This window comes from Lissotriton helveticus, chromosome 6 (genome assembly GCF_964261635.1).
Source record: "Lissotriton helveticus chromosome 6, aLisHel1.1, whole genome shotgun sequence".
Classification (NCBI taxonomy): Eukaryota; Metazoa; Chordata; class Amphibia; order Caudata; family Salamandridae; genus Lissotriton; species Lissotriton helveticus.
Genome location: NC_136067.1, coordinates 819213672 through 819236517, shown reverse-complemented (window position 1 = coordinate 819236517; position 22846 = coordinate 819213672). Strand labels below are relative to the sequence as shown.

The 22846-nt window shown below is 43.0% G+C and overlaps 1 protein-coding gene across 1 annotated transcript in view; it reads left to right on the top strand.

Moving 5' to 3' along the window:
- LOC144762518 (uncharacterized) overlaps positions 1–22846 on the top strand; it is a 709614-nt gene that overhangs the window by 470855 nt on the left and 215913 nt on the right. Inside the window, exon 36 of the mRNA XM_078647742.1 lies at positions 15146–15280. Coding sequence (XP_078503868.1) covers positions 15146–15280 — 135 coding nt within the window. The remainder of the gene's footprint in view (positions 1–15145; positions 15281–22846) is intronic.

Sequence of the window (22846 nt, the reverse complement as noted above, 5' to 3'; positions counted from 1 at the left end):
CAATATGTCCACTCACTACTTTGGAGAAGTTTCTTCAAAGTCGTAACTCAACACTTTCATATCGAACTTGCTGAGAAAGAGATTTGGCTGCCCAACTAGATCAGAAACAACATATACAGGTTAGAGAAACACTTTATAAAATTGTGTATAGAGGGAACTACACTTCCACAAGTCTAAATACTATGGAAAAATGTGATTGGGATGCTACTAGAGACAATGCAGAGACCCAGGCACTATATTACATGTCCCTCCCAAATTTGAAGGCTTCTGGCCGTCAATACTAGCCATCATAACAGAAATAAAGAACATGGACCTTGACAAGAGCGCAGTTTCTGTTATTCAGGGATCCTCGATAGAGGGTGCATATCCCCTTCCCTCAACTAGGGGAAATTGAGCCTTTCACTTACTATTGGCAGCCAAACAAACAATCTTGGTACTATGGGGCACAGATATGATCCATACTGTGGAACTTTGGCTTCAGAGACTGTGACAATTGCTTGCTAATGAACAAATAGCATAGGACTTAAAACATGAAACACTCATATTTACAAAAATGTATAACCAGTCCTTTCATTCTTCAATATTGGTAGTGGAGGCCTAACGTTACCGAGCAGGCTACAGTATACGTGCTAATAGACCCGATACAGGCAGGAGACTCACGATTTTTAAAGTAAAAAAATGGGCCTTATTTTGGGTGTCTCCCGCCTAAAATTGCCTCTGCTTCAATAGAAGTCAATGAAGGAAATACTTTCTCCCAGTTATTATTTTGTTATTTCCCACTTTCTTCTTCTAAAATGTTGGAATGTATGCTACAGGCCCTCTGACTTTTTGATAAGATTAATCGCCATTGGACACAGACTAGAATCATGAGCTGTTGAGGAGTAAAATGCAATTGGCTCGAATAGAGTCCAAAACAGGAGATGACTCAAGGAGGTGTATAGGTGAGGGGGATTGTTTATTTCTACATATGTCTGGTGGGTTTGCCCACTTAAATTTTTGATGTTCAAATAATTCTAATAATAAACATTGAAACTAAACAAGAAAAATATGAGACACGCTACACATCACAAGCAATGAACTCATTTTATCTTTACTTTTCCATTATTAGTGTTGAGAAAATCAATGACAAAAAAAGACAAAGGTCAGTTACGGATCTACTAGTTCAGTTTCTGTCAACACGCTTTAACTAAAAATCATCTCGGACCTTTGTGCTTCACCTATTCTATAATGTGTAATAAAGGTGGCAGAGTTAGCCCAGTTGGCAGCCTTGCAGATCTCTGACATCATGGGACCTCACAATTCTTCTCAGAGTAGATCATGCCTGACTGGAACCTAGAAACTCAAAACCAGCCTTAGCATAAGCCAAATAAATTACTGTTTTCATCCAATGGCCCAAAGTAGAAATTGAGGACATGTTGTTGGTGTGCCAAAATGACCAAAAATGATTGCACATTTGTCCATATTCAAAAGACCTGTTGCAGTAAATCTTTACTGCTCTTGCTATATCTAGGGATTTTAATTGCTTTTCATGATCAAATCTTTGATTAGACACAAACCTTCGAGAATACCTTCATGTTCCCTCAGAAAAGAGAATTTATCTTTTCTGGCACCCAACTGCAAAACCTAACGGTCTTCTAAGGTTCTCAAGTAAGAAGGAGGACAGTTAATGGAGCCTAATTCTCCTTCCTGGTGAGCTGTCTTCATTACTGCTAAAAAAAATACCTTTAATGGTAGATATTTTTCTGATACCTTTTTTAAAACCTTAAAAGGTGAAGAAAGTCAAGTGGAAAATCCCAAGCTGGAACAAGATATTTTACTTTGGCCATTATATTGAAATTAAATTAAATTAGATTTTCTATTCTATTGATACTATGTAATTTCAAAGGAAATCCATCTAAACTGAAATCAAATCCCTCCTGCAAAGATTGTAAGTTTAACTCCGGAGCACAATGATCCACAACTAGTTCTCGTGGTGTGTACGATTTGGATAAAAATGCCCGAAGATGATCATAGATGTTTGTGGTACATTCTGTTCTGGAAGAATGAACTGACCGATTAATTGTAAATCTAAATTCAAAATCCCTCTCCTCTCAACATCCATACCAACACCTACAGATGTAGAGGGCAAGGGTTCATTGGAATCAACCAGTCCTCTGCTGCTGTCCAGCTCTGGAGAAAACGAAACTACACCCTCCTTGGGCAACAAAGAGGTCTGCTACCCCTTGAGCCCTGTCCCTCTAGATGTTTGCCAACATTTTTGGAGCAAAAGGAATCAGGGGAAATACATGCAGTTGTTCCTCTGGTCATGGACTGAGTAGAGCATCCATTCCAATCACCTGTAGCTCTAGAAACCTTGAGAAAAACCAAGGAATTAGATTGTTGTGATGATTGTCAAACAGTTCTACTGTTAGGAATCTGAACCTTTTGACACATTTCCTGGAATACCGGGAACACCAGAAGGACATTCTAAGATAAAGAAAACACTCAACTCAAGCTTCTTTCCTTTAAGTTATCTCCATGATATAAACTGCTCTGAAAGATGGTAGATGATGCTTTCTCGATGACAGGATCTAAAATGTTAACTGGACTGGAATCCCATCCTAAACTGAAACTTTAAATAAAGCTTGGTTGTTATAATTGTCTGTTTGTACTACCAAATAGACTTGCTGAATGCAAAGGTATAAAGCCCAAATAGCTTCCCAGGCTGCTCTCTTTTTCCTCCAATAGGAGGAATGTCTTATCAAAGCACATGATTACATTTCTAGAGCTGGGATTGTCTGTAGTGTGTCCTCCCATTCTATCCTGCTCTGGCATCCATACTTATTATCACTGGACCCTGAGATAAAAGTGAAATCCCTACTGCAATATTGTTCATGTTCAACCACTGCAGCAGAAAACAGTTAATTTTCTGAGTAACCAGAATCGTTTTGTTAATATTTTCTTATACTAGAACCCAAAACCGTAGGATATGCATTACCAGAGAGAAGTTCTGCCTAACCTACCACAAAGAAGCATGCTGCATAGAAAAGTACACAAATAAAACAAGTAAAATAGTTGTAATATCCTCAGTGCAAAAAATAAACGAATACTTGAACCTCCAGAATATTGCTCAAGATACCTTACTATACTTGAAGTCGTTCCTTTGCCTTAGCCAATTTGTTTTGGAGCAGCTGGAAGAATCTCTGGTGAAGTATGCACGCCCTGTCAGGACGAATGAACACCACTCCAACATCCATATAAAACCACACCTCCATCCAATGTAGATTCGGAGTAGATTATATATGAACTTTTTTTGTTGATCAAAAAACATGATTCTGGAGAAGTAGAACCGTCATTTAAAAATCCTTGAGAGCCTGATCACTAGAAGGCAAGTGAACCAACATATTGTCTAAGTATAGCTGTTCTTGAATTCCATCTGCATGTAAGATAGCCTTTGGGAAATCTCAAGGTGATGCTCACAGCCCAAATAGGAGAACCTGAAATTGCCAATGTTGATCTTCTGTACAAAACCTCAGGGATGTTTGTTGATTCTTTCTGATCGGAATGTGAAGTCATTTAAAGGAGCCTCATTTTCCTAACATGCAAGCAATTGTTATTGCGCCTGACGAGAATACCCACAATGAGGCTCTAACATTTTAAGTCAACTGGAAGATCAAAAGCGGGAGAAAGATCTTTTACTTTTGGCCTCAAAAATGACATTCCGTTCAATAGACAGGATTATGTATTCTATTGATAATTAATTGTTTCAAAGGATCTAAAACTGCTGTTGAGTGTAATTTCAAAGTAGAGGCAGCTAAACCAAAGTCACATCCCATCTGCAAAGATTGGAATGTGAAGATCTGCATCCTGAAGGTCTGTTGACATTAGGAATGATCTGTGTGATACAACAATGGCAGAATTTGAAGTTGGGTTTTCATTTTGAAGTAGATTGAAGTCACAAAATTATTGAAATGATTTACAACTTTTAACTCTATTTCCAGTATGAACATTCCCAAACTTTTGGTGAGCAAAAACACACTATTGAGGACCATCCTGATCTTCATTGTGATAGGGTACTGAATGTATGGGTTTCTTTCAAATCAGTGACTTTGTTTTTTCATAAGGTCAGAGAATTTCTCTTGTCTTATGGTCAACAAATTCTAATAGCACTTGAATCATGACTCATTCATGTACAATGTATTGTATACCCTTCTGACACTACATCTATAACTGAGTTGTAGATTACTGTATTTCTACAAATATCTTTAAAAAAAAAAGACAGGCTGCATCCTCCTGGATCTGACTTCTAGAGAATCCCAGCAGATTTAAGACAACTATCAATCATTATCATTAACTGTGGTAGCTGGCTTCCTCCGGCTTGAAAATAAATATGATTTGCCATTTGATCACATTGCTAGCGACTTGATCATTCATTTGTTTTCATAAAAATCAAAATATCTGGGATGATACTAGAATCATTGAGTATCCTTTTGATTCTTAAAGGATCTATATAGAACTGCTTTTAGTTCCTCATCAAAAAATGTGTTCCATGTCAAAGGCATCCTCAGCAAACATGCTTTATGTCTATATCCTCCTTCCAGCCTTTCAACCATAGATGTTTTGTTGAAATCACACCTCTTGACACCATCAAACATTATATCAGAAGAGCAGGAGAACAATCTTCACCCTCATGGATTGACTAAAATCCTTTACTAAGGATTGAGAAGCACACAGAGGGTATATCTCAGCCCTCATTAAAAGACTAAATATAGCACATGGTTTTCTAAGAGAGATCAGTTTTTATATCAGCTGGGTTAGATACCAATGCAGGCTCAATAATTGCTTTTTGACTCTTTTTGCCAGGTATAGATCAACAATTAAACTCTGTGGAAGACACTGAAAAAGGTGAATCCAAAGAGGAACTTGGAGAGTCAGGGTAAGAAGCAAGAGAGCCTGCTCAGTGTTCCAAGAATTAGAAATAGATTTGACCATCTCCTGAATGTATCTCTGAACACAGGTAGTAACTGCTGGCCTCTGGGACCATGTTTAATTTCTCCATGTCTCTGCTCTTCTCTAGAATAAGGAGACAAAGTATATTATTGCTTGTGTGTGTGCTTCCCAAGGAATGACAAAAACATTTGAGGTCTAGTTCCCTAAATACCTCGTAAAGTCTCTTAATAAGAGTCCCAGAAATATGCCTGAAAACAATTCCTATTGTCTTATTCTGTGTCCTTTGTAAGCATTCTAAAAAACACTGACACTTTCAAAATGCAAAGGAAAGATTCCTTATACAGTTTCCTTCTATTTATAACATACTACATACAATGTTTTTATTTACTAACATAGGCAATCTCTGCTCCACTAAATTCCACGACCACAAAGATAGCTGTTTAGTGTGCTTTGGCTCTTTAATAGGAAAGAAGTTCATCCCACTCTACTTCTTTCAGGGAAAATTAGACTGATAATGAAACTGTGTTCCTAATTGCAGTCCCATGCTCCAGCCATTTTATGTCCGCATAAGACAGACAAAAACCTTAATTTGTGGTCTCCATGAACTAAAGCCAATCTCTCCACACTTTTCAAACATTCTAATATGCGGGCCTTGTGCCTCAAAAATCGTTTATCAGATTATCAATTGCTTCAAAGGCCGCTGCACCACTAAAATAATCATAATAAACATGCATGCCTTCGCATTACAAAAGAGCTCAGAAAGACCATCTGAAATGATGTTGTATACATGAACACATGCACTGCACGGCTAAAAGATGAATTCCATATGTGGGCCCTTACACCACAAGTTACTAACAACAATTGTGTGGTACACATTTTTAATGGCCCACACGCCGGGAACTAAAAAAAAGAAGTAAAAGAAAATAAGTTTAATCCCCACATACTTCTGTGATACTCCTCTTGAACGAGTCACACCCTCTCAGCTTGAATTGAACAAACCAAAAGAAAAAAGTCAAGAACACCAAAACAACAGGATGTGAAAAGTGCATAGGAGCCCTTTCAGAAGGCAAAGTTGGTAGGATTCTATAAAAAGGGAAAAAAGCTTGAATAATGGGATGCCTATCTAAAGGGGATGGAACCTGTGTTTCAGTATCAAAGGTGCAGGAATGCCAAGGGATGATGAAGTAAGTGGTAGTTGACCATGTGATTATTCTCTTTTCTGAGAGTGGCCTAACTAGGGAATCTACTTTCTGGTGAAGTTGCAACCTGAGCTATAACCTTTGTCCAGTGAGATACAATCATGTTCCTTTGCCCATTCTTGGATTATTATTCTTTCTTCTTACAATTGTTAAACCTAGAAAATCATTTTTCTTTTATTGTGTTGATTTTATAGGAGGTGGTACCATTGTTTTATTTCCCAGGTTATATGCATGAGATTCCTTGTACGAAAGCCTCTTCTAGCTGGTATACAGTGTTTTCAAATTGATATGCTTGGTACAAAATAGAATAGAAATTATTGACAAAGTTGTGGCCTCACTGAGCAGTATTATGCTTAATCCACAGTGACTCGCTGTGAAATGCATATTCCTGTCATATTTTTTTTTTTTTTTCATTTCAAGGAGATTTTATTGAGAAAGAAAATTATGCACATAGTAAATCCAAATACATTATAAGTGATACATTCGGCCAAAAGCTGAAAGAAATACAAACATGCGCTCCACTTGGGAAGTGAGGAAACTATCCGGAAATCAGAGTAAAAAAAAGACAATCGATGAGAAATAGAGGATCGATCCCATATAGGTCTTCCACAAGCCAAGGCCAACCATATCACTTTCTGATTTGGGAATGGGGACAAGGGAGGACATAGAAAAAGAGAAAGAGAAGCAGAAAAGTAAAGAAGATAATAGCAGAAAAGATGAAAGGGAAGAGAGGACAGGAAAGCAGAAATAAGAAAGAGAAGGATTCCCACAGGACTAACCCAATCTAGAACACAAAACAGATAATAGCTAGACAGACACATCAACAGGGAACTGAGGAACTAACCCTTTCGAGGAGAGTGTCATATATTCATCCAAAGCCGTCCAAACCCCTTTTGAAATGGAAGGCGTAAGGTGTGCTAGATCAACTGAGGTGTGGGCACTTCGTAAAAAGGAGATCCACGCCCACCACGTATGGTACGAGACAGACGAAAAGGATTTCCATTCCATAAGAATGATTTTAACCGCTACAGTCAAGAGAAGATCTAGTAACTGTAATTCCAAAGGATCCAAGGGGAGAGGGGTCGGAGCAGCCAGGGGACCTAATACGACTAAGGGAAAGGAGAGCTGGAGGTCAATGCTAAAAATAAGAGATAAATGTTGCTGAATGAGTTCCCAAAAAGGTTTAAGTAAGGAGCAGTGATAAAACATATGGGGAAAATCACCGGCCTCCAGACCACAGCTCCAGCAGAGATCATCATCTTTAAGGTTGAGCGAATGAAGACGTACAGGCGTCCAATGGAGGAGATTAATCGAGAAAAACTTCGATTGCATAAGGGAGGGAGCTATTTTATTACGGAGAGCTAATTTACCAATGGATTGCCAAGCTTCGGATGAGATATGGTCCGTGATGTTATGGTCAAAATGACGTGACCATTTTTGTTGTGCAACCGTCTGATCAGGAAGCGAAGTAGAGGACAGAAATTTATATATTTTAGAGGCAACATGACCAGATTTGATCCAGATGTGGAAAAGCGAAATGGTGGAGGAGGATGGGTGAAGACGGGCTTTAGAGACGGCAACCTTGAGTTTAAGAAAGGTATAAAAGTCGAGATTTGTCAAAGAGTGTTTTTGAGCTAAGGAAGAAAACGGGAAGGGGTCTCCAGAGTCACTATACAGATGCTGAACAAGAGAGATACCCTTTGCTGCCCAATAATCCATGAGGGCGGGAGAAATAGTAAGTTTGATTTTGGAGTTTCTCCAAAGAGAAGACCATCTAGTTTTATGCAGTGGAATGGCCGCCCTCCTATCTAATTTCTTGACCGCAGCAATTGTATCAAGAATAATAGAACGGGAAAACAGGATATGCAAAGACGATGTAGTACAAAAAGAGGCAGTAGGTAAAGGCGAAGCCAAATGTTGTTCTATGAGCAACCAAGAGGGAACATGACGTGTTGGAGTAGCGAACCACAACGCACCCTGAGATGTCAAGAAAGCTGTTTGATATTTCTCCCAATCAGGAAAGTTGCACCCTCCCATATCGCAGGGTCGACGCAAATATTTGTATGCTATACGAGCACGTTTGCCATTCCAAAGGAATTTAGATGTTAGAGCATCAAGTTCCCGAAAGAAGGAGTCAGACAATTTAATCGGGAGCATGGAGGAAACAAAATTAATAATCGGCGTGATCATCATTTTTAGAGTTTGTAAGCGACCCCACCATGAGATATGTTTTGGAGACCATGTATCCAAGAGAGTACGCACTTTGAGGAGAGTCTGGGATTCATTATAAACCACATTGGCATGAAGAGTAGAGCAGAAATAGATTCCCAGGTACTTGAGATGTTGAGATTGCCACTTAAAACCAGCCAAACCCATATGAGCAGGAAAACAGTAAGCATTTAAAGGGAACATCTCCGTCTTATCTTTATTTAGGGTGTATCCCGAGACCGCAGAAAACAAGGAGATGGTGTCAGAGATAGCAGGGATGGCCAAGGCGATATCATCCGAGAAAATTAGCACGTCGTCCGCGTAAGCGGCAGTTTTAAGACAATGAGAGCCAAAAGAAAAACCTTTTATATCAGGGTGTAAGTCAATCAGTCGAAGAAGAGGATCAATAGACAATAAAAATAAGAGAGGGGACAAGGGACATCCCTGTCTCGTGCCCTGACGAAGATTAAAAAACGAAGACGTAGCACCATTAACTCTAATGTTAGCTTTAGGTTGGGAATATAGGGACATTACCATTTTAATGAAAGAGTCTCCGAGGTTATGCGCACATAAGACAGCTCGAAGGAATGGCCAAGAGACCTTGTCGAAGGCCTTTTCCGCATCGAGGGCCAAGGCCGCAGCAGGGAGAGGCGATCGCTTGGCAGCACCGATAATATGACAAAAAGTGCGTACATTATCCCTTGCAAGACGACCTTTTACAAAACCAGTTTGGGAAGGATGCACCAGATGGGGAATAAAAGATTCTAACCGTTTAGCTAGGATTTTAGCAAAAATCTTTGCTTCCATATTTAGGAGGGAAATAGGACGGAAGTTTTTAGGATCCGAATGATCTTTCCCCTCTTTCGGGATCACAACAATGGTGGCTTCAGCAGCCGAACCAGAAACAGAGCCATCCTTAACAAAAGAATTAAAGACCGATTGTAACCTAGGGACAAGTGAAGGAAGGAATGTTTTATAAAATAATATTGGATAGCCATCAGGGCCAGGGGCTTTGCCAGAACGGGTGGCCTTAATCGCAGTCACTATTTCTTCAGAAGAGATAGGGTCATTGAGAATAGAACGATCCTCCTCAGAGACTGACTGAATCGGAATTGTTTGTAAAAACTCTTGACATTGGTCAAAAGAGGATTGGTTAGAAGGAGTATATAATTTATCATAGAAGTCGCGAAACACTTCAAGGATGTCTTCTGTTTGGAATTTTTTAGATCCGGTGCGATCCGTAATAGAAGAGATTTGCGAGGACTTAAAAGAACAGTCTTGAAATTTTAAGGTAGCCGCCAAAAGTTTCCCAGCCCTATTCTTCAATAGTAGCTTCTTGGACTTTTGAGCTTGGACCCCAATATGGGCCCTTTTAGTAACAATTGTATTATATTTGTACTTTAGGCATTTCAATTGTTGTAAGTAAGACGGATCCCTAGAATGGCGGAAGGAGGCTTCAAGAGTTTTAATTTCAGAAGATAAATCTGTAAGTTCCTGTCTGATCGATGAGTTACGCTTGGACATACATTTGATAACTTGACCCCGAAACGTGCATTTAAAAGAGTCCCATAAAACTATGGGGGAAGAAACAGAGCCTTCATTTTCACGGAAAAACGTATCTATATCTGTAGAAAATTCAGCAACCTGGGAAGAGTCATATAGCACTTCAGTATTTAATCGCCATGAGCGAGAACGCGGTTTAGGGACAAAGGATGAGAGCGTGAAGCTGACCGCAGCATGATCAGAGATCACAATAGGGTGTATAATCGGATCAGAAGAAGAGGAGACAAGAGAAGAGTGAACGAGGAGATAATCAATACGAGAGAAGGAAGAATGAGGGGAAGAGAAGAAAGAGAAGTCACTACCAGTGGGATTGTGAAGACGCCAGATATCCTGAAGGTGCGAAATGGAACACATGTTAAGCATTTGTTTGTGGGATTTTGGAGGACGAAACTGAAATGAAGAATTCCTATCTAAGAGAGGGTCCATCGGCAAATTAAAGTCGCCACCAACAATGAGACTACCAGCATGGGGGGTGTTATTCAGAGTGGTGGTAATGGATTTCCAAAAAGTGGGATCATCAGCGTTTGGAGCATAGATATTCATAACATATAGATCGTGCTGACCATCCGACAATTTAGATAACAGCCACCGACCCTCCGAATCGTGAGTAGAAGAAATTATCAATAAACCAGAGGTCCTCGAGATTAGAGTAACAACCCCATTACGTTTGCCAGAGGCATCAGAGCAAGAAACATCCGAAACCCAATCTTTCTTCAGAAACAAGGCTTCTCTATTAGTGAGCTTGGACTCTTGAAAAAGAACCAAATCTGCAGAAAGAGACTTACAATAATCCAAAATTTTCGACCTCTTCACCGGATGGTTCAAACCCTTAACATTGAGGGATAACACATTCAAGCCTGGCATGTAGATAGAGATGGATAAGCAGAAGACGATACTGATAGTAGAAAGAGAAAATACGACCTACAAACAAGGGACCAACCATAAAACAAGAGAAAAACAGTAAGAGCGTGCCTGTGGGAGAACCAAGAGAAAAAAAGAGAGAAAAGAGATGACAGGAGAATAGAAATGAGAAAGAAAAGAGGTAGGAGGGAAGGTCTAAAAAAGACCAACATCATGCAAGGGGGAACGTGGAAAAAGCGAGCGAGGGACCCGTACAGGGAGCAACAGTGGGTAAAAACAGTAGCCCAATTTTAGATTATAACAGCTGATAGCATGAACAATAGAACTGGTAACCAGGAACAAGTATTATTGATCGACATTGTCACAATGTAAAGAAAAAAAAAATTGAGAAGGAAAGAGTGCTACATTGCAGTGTAGGGTAAAAAAAAAAAAAAAAAAACCTTAGCAAACAAGCTAGCTAGAATACGTACAATAATAGAGTATGTATCAATAAAAACTCATGTGAGAAAGAGTCTGAATAGTATATAAAATTGAAGTGAAGAGAATATATATCGTAAAGCAAACCACATATGTAAAGAACAACCTCTAACAGCATATGTCAGAACTATGAAGTGGAAATACAGAAGTAAGAAAAAAGAGATGCATGAGAAAGGAGCTGTCAAAAAAGAAAAAGGCAAACAGCACCGTAAATGAATAGCAGAGAGAGAGAAGAGAAAGAAAGGCATAAGAGAAATAAATAGCAACCCTAATATTGAAGAGAACCACTCCAAACATAAAATACCAATTGCATAGCAGTAGATAAATGTATAATGAATAAGATTAGTAAAATAAGTACTAACACAATAATTATAGAAGGTACAAACTAAACAGTAGATAAATGCAAGGCATATAATATACTCATTGTAAAAAATAACAAAATAAATGAGGAAAGGCAGAACTGTAGAGGAAAAGAATAAAAAAGTCAGAATATAGAAGGGAGAAAGTAGGAATGTAAGGGAGCAGACATGGAGACATGGCGACAGTGAAGAACGAACAAAGAAAATGGCGACAGTGAAGAAACGAACAAAGCGAGAATGTGGATATGAGTAGAGTACAAAAGAAACAACCAGTGGAGAAAGAAAAAGTGGTCACACATAAAAAGAGAAATAGACAGAAAACAGTTGAGAGCCAAAAAGTGTTCCCACCGAAAAAGAAACATACGAAGAAGAGAGAAAATCGAGATTAACTTGAAGAAAAAGAAGACCAGAGTAAGCACAAAGAAAGCAAGAAGGAGGGACCATCAAAGAAGTCAACAAGAAAGAGAACAGAAGCAGGCTTTCAGACAGAAACAACCAAAAACAAACAAGAAACAGTTCATGTTCCCGAAGAACCAGGAGATTGCGAGGTTGCTCTTTGGATTTCCATCTCTATCTCCAACTGGTTGTCCAGGAATGTAGCCAAGTCCGCAGGTTCATCGAAGATTCTAGTGCGACCTTTATACGTGATGCGAAATTTTGAAGGACCAGCAAAAGAAAAAGGAATTCCCATTTCAGACAGACGTTTCCGCAGATTTAGGAAGCCCCTCCGTCGTATAACTGTGTCTCTGGCAAAGTCTTGTGAAATGGTGATACGATGACCTTCCCAGCTGACTTGTTTAACTTTCCTCATATGAGAGAGAATCAGCTCCGTGTGCTGATGGCGGAGAGGCTTAAAAATAATTGCTCTTGGCTGGGTAGCTGCCTTAGGTCGAAACGTTGGAACACGGTGTGCTCTTTCAATCTCAAACTCTCTGTGAAAGGAGATTTGTAAAGTGTCCGGGATCCACTGAGATAAGAACTCTATCATAGAAGAAGCAGCCTTCTCCGAATCCTCCGGAACACCAAAAATGCGCAGATTAGATCTACGATTCCGGTCCTCCTGTTCAGTAAGATCTCTGCGCAATGCCGCCATAGAGCGCTCCAAGTGGGTGAGAGATCTGGACTGCTTGTGCATACCATCCTCGGCAGAACTAATTCGTGTTTCTGTGGCTGACACACGAAGAGAAAGGGCTTTAAATTCATTCCTGATAGCAGAGACCTCCACTTGTAACAAGTCTGTGTTAGTTTTAGTTGACTGCGCAATATCATGTACCTCGTTAAGGCGCGCCAAAATGGTATCCAGCGTTGAAGCAGTGTCTGCCTGAGGAGACTCGGGCGACGGAGAGAGTGATTTGAGTCTTTTCAGCGACGAGCCCACATCTTTTAAGTCTTTGGCGGTCATAGACCGATTCATAATTGCAGTTGTGAGGTGAAATACTGCAAGAATACCACTTGAGAAAAAAAGGTACCCAGGAAGTGCGCAGAATGACACAGAGAATACTAAGTGGACGTCCACGGTAGTGTGTGCCAGGATATGGTCGCAGCAGAGGAATGCACAAAGCAGGGAAATACAATAATAAAACAGCAGGAAAAAATATCAACTCTTTATATGGCAGAAGTGCACTGAGAAAAAAAGACAGTGCGTCAGCAGCTTAAAAAAAACCAGCCAAGCAGCAATGAAATACGGAAAAGAAGATACAAATGTTACCAGAAAGAAGCCTCATGACAGGAGCACCCTAGGAAGCCAGGCGACGCTGCAAGAGTGTATCCATAGCGGCGCCTCTGAGGGAAAAATGACAGGAACGTCAACAGCGAGAAAATGGCGGCCGCTCGTCAGGAATGCGAGCGCAGTTGAAAGGTGCGGTGGAATTCATATGTCCGGTGAGCCAAATCACAGGAAAATAGTCTCATGCAACTCCCCACATGCTCCGCTGGAGAGGTGTGCCTTTTCCGCGAAGAAGGGCAGCCAGAAGCGGAGAAAAGCTCTCAAAGGGCCGAACTCGCTACGGAGCTCAAGCGCGACCCGCCATGTAGAAGCGGCGCGCAAGCCACGCCCCTATTCCTGTCATATTGATCTAAGATATGCAAGATTTTTCATTTGCTTTTAAAACAAATTTCAGAAATGAGCAAATAAGATTTTTTGTTGGCGTTGTGAGTCCAATAAGATGCAAGCCAAATAGATAATGGACCTGTGGGTGTTTATAAGGTACACTTCTTTATCACCCACAACTGAAGTTTGTGTTCAATAGTAGGGGCTTAACTGAATAATGGGATATAAAATATTAGCTAAGGTTGTTCTGGAAAACTACAATAGAAATGGAGAATACTCTGGAGAATACACATCATAAGGAGGATGTTGACTAGAGTCTTGAATTGTGAGTATTGCTGCTCGTAAACACTGGATCCCAAACACAGCACTGTTCAGGTAATTGCAGCTGAGGATGGCAATATTCCCAAATGTCTCACACATTAGATGACACCTGTTGAAGGACTGGTATTGTGTTAAATGCAGGATCTCTAGCCATGGTATCAGGGATAGTCAGAAAGGACAAGGGGGTGATGTTAAACTGGCAAGGAGCAGGTTTTGACATTACAAACATCACAACTTGACACAAGCAGTGCCTCAATTACTTACCAGTTATCTTCATTACTCTAAGTCCCAGTCTTCCTCGTCAAAGTCCTACAAACCTGCCCCTACTATCCGGTTGGTTTTGACCACAGGGCCACTGCAGTGCTTGGTTTTTCAGGAAGTACGGTAGGAGGAGTCTCTCTTTATGACCCCCAGTGAGGTGGTGGTGACATAGGGCCCGATTAGGATTGCGGTGAATACGCATCCTCCGCGCCGGCGGAAGCCACCGCCGGCCCGGAGGATGCGGATTCACCGCTGCGGTGAGTGAAAAGACCCCCCCGCCAGATTAGGATGGCAGGGGGGTCATTTGCGGATGGTAAAACCGTCCGCCGCTTTTCCGCCAAGCTCTAATATGGTGGCTGTGTCTATCAGACACCGCCAGCCATATTAGGATATGCAGTGGGATATGCCTTTCCGTGGCGGCAATGCCACCACGAAAAGGCATACGGTCTTTTCTTTGGGGGCCCGTTGCGGGCCCCCAGGGTGAAGGGGGGTGGGGGTGCACATGGGGGGTACCTATGGTACCCCCCTGTATTTGCATGCACAAAGCGGCAGGCACCGCACGGTGCCTGCCGCTTTGTGCATGCAAATGCACTGCATGCAGTTTTAACAGTGCGGCGGGCGCTGCAATGTTAAAAATACAGGATGTGAACGCCAGGGTGGCGGTCACATCCTAATTAGCACGGAGGGACCGCCGCTGCCCCTGCGGACGGTCCCTCCACCTAATAGGGCCCTAAGTTAGGAAATGAGGTAAGTAAATCCTATCTGTATAAGGACGTCAATACCATGACATGTGGACTGGGAGAAGGAAGATAAGGAAGATGGGAGAGGAGACAATAGGAAGGGACACTTCCAAGATGTCTTTCTGTCCCTTGTGGCATGAATGTACCTGTGTTCTGACACCCATCTCTTCTTGCTAGCACAAAGAGCTCCAGACCCTGCGAGACGAGAACTGTAGGCTGGAGGAGCTGCTCTGCAAACTGAAAGCCCTTGGAACCTGGAGAGAAACCATCAAGCAGGGGAAACTCCGAGCCCAGCTGAGGAACGTGGAGGCGGTGAGCAGAATCTTGTTTCTTTTTTACATACAGTTTCGCAGGTGTGAACTAAAGAACTAAAGAAATACATTTTGGAACCACTTCATTCACCCACCTCCAAATACAGAAGTCTTCTATGTTCATTACTGCTGTGAACCCCCTGAATATCATTTAATGTCCTCTCGTTTTTGTCCTCACTTGTGCTACAAATACGTGAAAAACCAAATTTCATATATTTTACTGAATTTTAATAGTTTTTTTATACATCATGTGTGCTTTTATACGTGTAGTTGTACTGTATAAAGGAGGCTGAAATGCATATGTTTCATTAAATAGTATGAGTTGACAGCGCACAAGAACTTTCAGACCCATCTGAGGATACCCTGGGGCGTAGGAAGGGGGGTGCCATGGGTGCAGGCCGCCCCGGGTGTCATCACTGAGAGGGGGTGACAAAATGGCACAAATATGTGTTTTAAACACATATTTTTGCTTTTTTGTCACCCCCTCAGTGATCACACTTATCACCCCTGGCTTGACAAAATGGCAAAAATATGTGTTTTAAACACATATTTTGTACGTTTTGTCAAGCCGGGGGTGACAAGAAATTTTCTGCACTAGGTACCACCTGACCTTGCTACGCCACTGAGGATACCTAATGGGTGTATAGTTGCTCATGGTTTTTAGGTGCAAAGCCACAAGCGTTTACCTCTGTCCATGTTGAACATACAGAAAAAGGATTAATATAGAAGTGTATTCTAAGTTGCACTGTTATGAATTTGCATGAGCCTAATATGTGAGTATTCTTGCTGGATAATCCATACAGAATGACACACAAATATATATATATGTGTGTGTGTAAATATATATATATAACTATATATATACACACACACACACACACACACACATATATATATATATATATATATGTCACAGCTGAGTGACATTATCCTGTGGAAGCTTTAGGCGCTGAAGACGGCACTACAACAGCCAGAAATGCATCCGCCTTATACCTGCAATAAAGCTTCCAAACGTTTCCCCTGGGTCTCTGCTCTCTTTTCCAGGAAGGAGAATATACCGCACATTTCAAGCGTCAGCCTGAGACGCCACCGCAGAGTACCCCGCCTCACCTTGGGTTAGGACATCACAGGCATTGCTGTTCTCAGCTTCTCGTCGAACCAAAGATATTTGGATGGTCCGTCACCCGCCCCTGGATGCAGAAAGAATAACGGCAGTTGCGGGGTTATTCCAGCCTCGCTCTGGGCTTCAGGCACTGCCCTCGTCGCCCCTGTCTAATGGATTTCCGCATTTGGTGGCTGAGGCGTCATAGGGGAGCTGAGGAGGCTTCATTGTGGACATACAAGCTGCCTAACAAAACACCACATTTTCGTTTTGTTTCATGGACTCACTCTGCTTCCATCCGCACTCAAGCACAAGGGAACCCACGTTTTTTTTCCACCCCCACCGCACCAATCTCATCAGCCCACCAACAAGGGACTCTGGGACATGTAGTCTTTCCCACCACGCGGGATGCTGCACAGGTGTGCTGTTACCATCGCAATTGGGGGAGGTGCAGACTCGCAACTCCGGGTCTTAAGAGAGGCGGATTCCACAGCTGAGTGACATTATCCTGTGGAAGCTTTAGGCGCTGAAGACGGCACTACAACAGCCAGAAATGCATCCGCCTTATACCTGCAATAAAGCTTCCAAACGTTTCCCCTGGGTCTCTGCTCTCTTTTCCAGGAAGGAGAATATACCGCATATATATATATATATATATATATATATATATATATACATATATATCAATATAGTCCAAGTACACAGGGCAGATTTCCGAGGTGCAACCCAAGCACTGTTCGTAGAATGAGTCTGCCGAGCCCACGTTTCCAAAATAAGTTCTCCTCACTAATACATTCTCAGCAAAGACGTCAGCACTCTAGGAGTTCATGTGACAATTATTTTGATACATAGCACCAGTGCTTAATATGAGGTCGGGGTGCCGGTGGCACCCCTTGGAAGGAACTCATATTTGGTTATAAGCTCTTTTTGTTCATCAGACATTAACTTTGAACAAGAGCATGAAAAACAAATGCAGGAGAAGAGAAAGCTATTAATCAGTGACAAAGTGTTGGATTTGTCTTTGTCTTCATTGTCACCCCCAAACATTTTGCCTTCACACCTCCTGTTTTTTAAAATCTCAGGACTGTCTGCACTGTTCCACTGTTAACCAGTGCTAAAGCGCTTGTGCTCACTCCCTAAAACATGGTAAAATTGGCTTACACCTGATTGGTATATTTAATTTACTTATACATCCCTAGTAAAGTGGTATACCATATAGCCAGGGCTGGTAAATGCAATGCTGCTAGTGGGCCTGTAGCATTTATTGTGCGACCCACTTAGGTAGCCCCTTTAAACATGCCTCCGGCTTGTCATTACAGCCTGTGTCCAGTTTTAAACGTCAATTCGACCTGGCAAAATACACTTTTTGCCACGTCCAAAACTCCCTTTTTAATTCATATAAATCACCCCTCAGGTAGGCCCTAAACAGCCTGTAGGAAAGGGTGCATTGGATTTAAACATATGGACATGTACAATAATGTTTCATAGGTCCTGGTAGTAACAAATTAACACATTTGTTTTTCACCACTGTGAAGCCTATCTCTCTCTTAGGATAACATTGGGTTACCTTATTAAATTCAAGAATCATTCCTCAAATAGAGGATCCCTTTTCACACCCAACAACCCTTACGATGGAGATTCCAGGAAGCTCATGCATGCGTCCGGCATATGTACATAACCTGCCCTGAGGAAGGCCTTCGTAAAAAATTCTTTAGGCCCACTGAGAAGGTCAAAACACGTTCATGTATATACATAAGTTATGTTATGTTATGTTATGTTAGTTGTACCTATAAAGCGTACTGTTACCCTGGGGTATCCTGGCGCTGAGTACTGGCAGCCTGGGGAGAGACAGGGAGGGAGAAAAAACATGTTTTCAAACCCTTGCGAAAAGAAGCAAGGTTTGGCACATTTCTAAGATGGAAGGGAAGTTCGTTCCAGGCTTTGGAGGCACAGTAGAGAAAACGTCTACCTCCCCAATTCATTTTCTTAAAGGTGGAAGTTTGGACTAATTTGGATCGCGAGGAACGCAAGATTCTGCTTGGAGCATACCATGTGAGTCTGGTTTTAAGAAATTCCGGACCAACCCCGTTAACAGCCTTGAAAATGACACAAAGTGCCTTAAAGCAGATCTAAGTGGGATTGGGAGCCAATGCAGTTTCTTGAGTTCTTTAATCGAAACAAACCTAGAAGTTCCTGTCAGCATTCTCGCTGCCGCGTTCTGGGCCAATTGCAACTTGTTCATGTGTTGTTTCTGAACATTAATATAGAGACCGTTGCAATAGTCCAGACGGGAAATAATGAGTGCAGTGATGACCGTCCTTAGGTTATCTGCTGAAAGAAAAAATTTGATTTTTTAAATGATTCTGAGGACCATGAAGCATACTGAGGTTACCTGATTCACTTGGTCTCCCATGAAAAGTTTGTTGTCCACCATGATTCCCAAATTCTTAGCTTTCCTAGAGAGTGTAGGGCATGATCCCAGGTCCTCCGGCCACCAGTCTGGGGTCCAGACTCAGGGATTATTTCCAAATTGCAGCACCTCTGATTTAGCTGAGTTGAGCTTTAAACAGTAGGACGACATCCAGGTGGAAATCGAGCTCATGCAGTTGTGGAACCTCTCCCCGCCTCCCTCTCCGCTCCCTCCATCAGCAACAACACAATTTGTGTGTCATCAGCGTAGGAGGTGAGCTGGAAGCCAAACGACGGAATGACACTGGCCAGGGGTGCCACTTAGATGTTAAAAAGCGTGGGGCTCAACGCCGAGCCTTGTGGCACCCCACAGGGGAGTGAGAAGGGTTCTGAGATGTTTCCATCTAGATCCACCGTCTGAACTCTGTCTGACAGGAAGGAATGTAACAGTTTCCATGCTGAACCCCTCGCCCCGATATCCGAGAGCCTATTCAACAGAACCTTATGGTGCACCGTATCAAAGGCCGTGGATAGGTCCAGGAGGATTAAGATGGCATTTCCTCCCCTATCCACGGCTTCTCTGATTTCCTCGGTTGATTTATTTAGCGCCAGTTCCGTACTGTGAAACGCTCGGAAGGGATTTATTCCCAAAGACAAGTAGAGACATGGTCAAGTCCTGGAGAGTATTGGCACCTCCAAAAATCGATTTATTTCATCTCCGACCACCTAAGCCCATATGGTAATTTAGGACCTGAATGCTGAGGGTAACAAGAGGTCCCTATCAGTTTGAACTTATCATCCAGTGGTTTATGTTGGTCACTTTCTCACAAGGACCACTTCATGTGAATATATATGTTGACACTTGTATATGTTAAAAAACAAGTCATTCTGTTGTAGCATGTAGTACTGTTGCATTGAATGTATGTCATGTACTTCATGTGATGTTCATGTAAATGTACTCCTGCACGTTGTTTGTATTGACTCACATTGTACATTTGATTTGTGGTGTGTTCTGAAGTAAAGATACCCTTAGAAAGAGGCACGTTTAACTGTTACATTTGTGTGTTTGGGTTATGTACATACCTTTTTTCTTAAACATGCTGGATTATGAATCATTGTTTAATGTTACAAGTGTGTGAGGATAAGCAGGTAAAAGTACATGAAATATTAAGCAATCGTCATGGATGAATGAGACACGTAGTAATAACGTGGTCTCTTTTACCGTAAAGGAAGATTAATTTATGATGTAGGGGTATACATATTTTAATACATAAGGTTGATCCTCGGCCCCTATTACGGCAATGAGATCACTCCGCATCACAACAAAAACCTTTAGAAAGTCAGCATTTATTTCATCCTAACTATTTGGTGCCTGCAACATGTTCCTGTGTCACAAGACTACATATAGTTAACAGTTGGCCTTTGTGTATTCCTCACAGACAGCCAAACAATAGAGGAACTGGGTATTAGCAGCATGGGCCATCCTGGCAGGATGGGAGTGGAGCTGTGCACAGCCCCACTTGCACTTCAAAGCATCTACTTCAACCCACATGCAAAGAACATCACATTAGTCTTTTGTGGGCCCTGACATGCTGGGACCAGGACAGTGAGACAGTGTTAGAAATTGGGTTACTGGTTGACTGGGATATGAGCCTTGATCAAGCAGCAACCACAATCCTAGTCAGGGTAAGAGGCATGCAAGTGCAAAAAAATTGATGAACAGAATGCAAAACAAGGTCAAACATTCATCCCAGTACAGAGATCTGGTCCTAAATCCATAGTTTTTTGCTCCCCATGCCATTCCAGTTTGAACCAAGCCATATGCAAATCAGTCTTGGCCCTGCTCCCCAGGGGAACAGTCCAGCCCGAACTGCTAGGCCGGGTCCTCCCTGGACTGTAAACAAGCATCCTAGGACCAGTTTCGGGGTTTCACCCCTCATCAGCCAGGCTAGCTTGACTCCAGTGGCATGGAGAGCACAGGACCCACGTCTGCCAGGCCAGGTCCTCCCTCGTAAAAGAAAGATGGATTTAACCCAGTTCTCTTAACAGGGGGAGAATGTTTGAATCATTCAGCATTCCATCCATCATTTGTTGCAATTACACTTTTCACCTTAAGTGGGATAGGTATGTTCAGACGTGGGCCCCTTGCTCACTGTGCCAATGGATTCAACCTAGCCTGGCTGATGAGGGGTGAAATACCTCGAAAATGGTCCCAGGATGCTTGGTCAAGATTGATTTGCATATGGCTGGGTCCAAACTTAGGTGGCATTGTGGGCAAATCAATCAATCAATCAATACATTTGTAAAGCGCGTTACTTTCCCGTGAGTGTCTCAAAGGGCTGGGGGATGGGGGGGTTGGGTGCTGCTACTGCTCGAACAGCCAGGTCTTGAGTAGCCTCCTAAAGGTTATTAGGTCTTCGGTTTGCCATAGGAGGACGGGAAGGGTGTTCCAGGACTTGGCTGCGAGGTAGGAGAATGTTCTGCCACCGGTGGGTGCTCTCCTGATGCGGGGAACGGTGGCGAGCGCGAGGTTAGCGGAGCAGAGCTGGTGGTTTCGGGGTGTAGAAGCTGATCCGTTTGTTGAGGTATGCTGGTCCGGTGTTGTGGAGAGCTTTGTGTACATGGGTGAGGAACTTGAAGGTGATCCTCTTGTTGACAGGAAGCCAGTGCAGGTCTCTCAGGTGGGGTGTGATGTGTTTGCGGCGAGGGATGTCGAGGATCAGGCGGGCAGAGGCGTTCTGAATGCGTTGCAGTCATTTCAGCAGCTTGGCCGGGGCTCCCGCATAGAGGGCGTTTCCGTAGTCCAGTCTGCTGCTGACGAGGGCATGGGTGACCGTCTTCTGGTGTCGGTGGGGATCCACTTGTAGATCTTTTGGCACATGCGGAGGGTGTTGAAACAAGAGGATGAGATGGCGTTGACTTGCTTGGTCATGGAGAGTGTAGAGTCGAGGATGAATCCCAAGTTGTGTGCGTGGTCGGTGGGTGTTGGAGCTGCTCCTAGGGCGATCGGCCACCAGGAGTCGTCCCAGGCCGAAGGCGTGGAGCCGAGGATGAAGACCTCCATCTTGTCCGAGTTCACTTCAGACGGCTGTTCTTCTTCCATTCGGCGACGGCTTTCATACCTTCGTGAAGGTTGGTTTTGGCGGTGAGAGGGTCCTTGATGAGTGAGAGGATCAGTCGTCGGCGTAGGAGATGATGTTGAGGTCGTGCAGTCTGGCGACGTGGGCGAGTGGTGTCATGTAGATGTTGAACAGCGTCGGGCTGAGAGAGGATCCTTGGGGTACGCCGCAGATGATCTTGGTAGCTTTGGATTGGAAGGGAGGGAGGCGGATGCTCTGTGTTCTGCCAGAGAGGAAGGAGGTGGTCCAGTCCGGTGCTTTGCCTCGGATTCCTGCGTCGTAGAGGCGGGTGCGCTGGCAGACAATGTCGAAGGGGGCTGACAGGTCCAGGAGGATGAGGGGGGCGGTTTCGCCGTTGTCCAGCAGAGGCCTGATGTCATCGGTGGTGGCGATGAGGGCCGTTTCGGTGCTGTGGTTGCTGCGGAAACCGGACTAGGATGGGTCCAGGATGTTGTTCTCCTCTAGGTAGCGGGAACGGGAGCAGGGAGATGGGCAGGTCCTTGGGGTCTGCTTTGGGCTTCTTGAGCAGGGCGTTGATCTCGGCATGTTTCCTAATCTCCGGGAAGGTCGCAGTCTCGAAGGAGATGTTGATGGCTTTGCGGAGGTGGTGTACGATGGTGGCGCTGGCTTTGTTGAACATGTGGTGGGGGCACGGGTCTGATGGGGAGCTGGAGTGGATGGTGCTCATGATTTTAATAGTATCATCGTCGTTGATGTTGGTCCAAGTGAGAAGAGGGTTGCCGTGGGTGGAGGCCGTGGGGTCAGAGGTGTTGTTGGCTGTGGTGGACGCCTGGTTGTCGAAGCTGTCGTGGATGTCTGCGATTTTGTGGTGGTAGAAGGAGGCCAGGGAGTCGCACAGGTCTTGCGAGGGTGTGATGTCGTTTGTGCTGCCGCTGGGGTTGGAGAGTTCCTTCACAATGTTGAAGAGCTCTTTGCT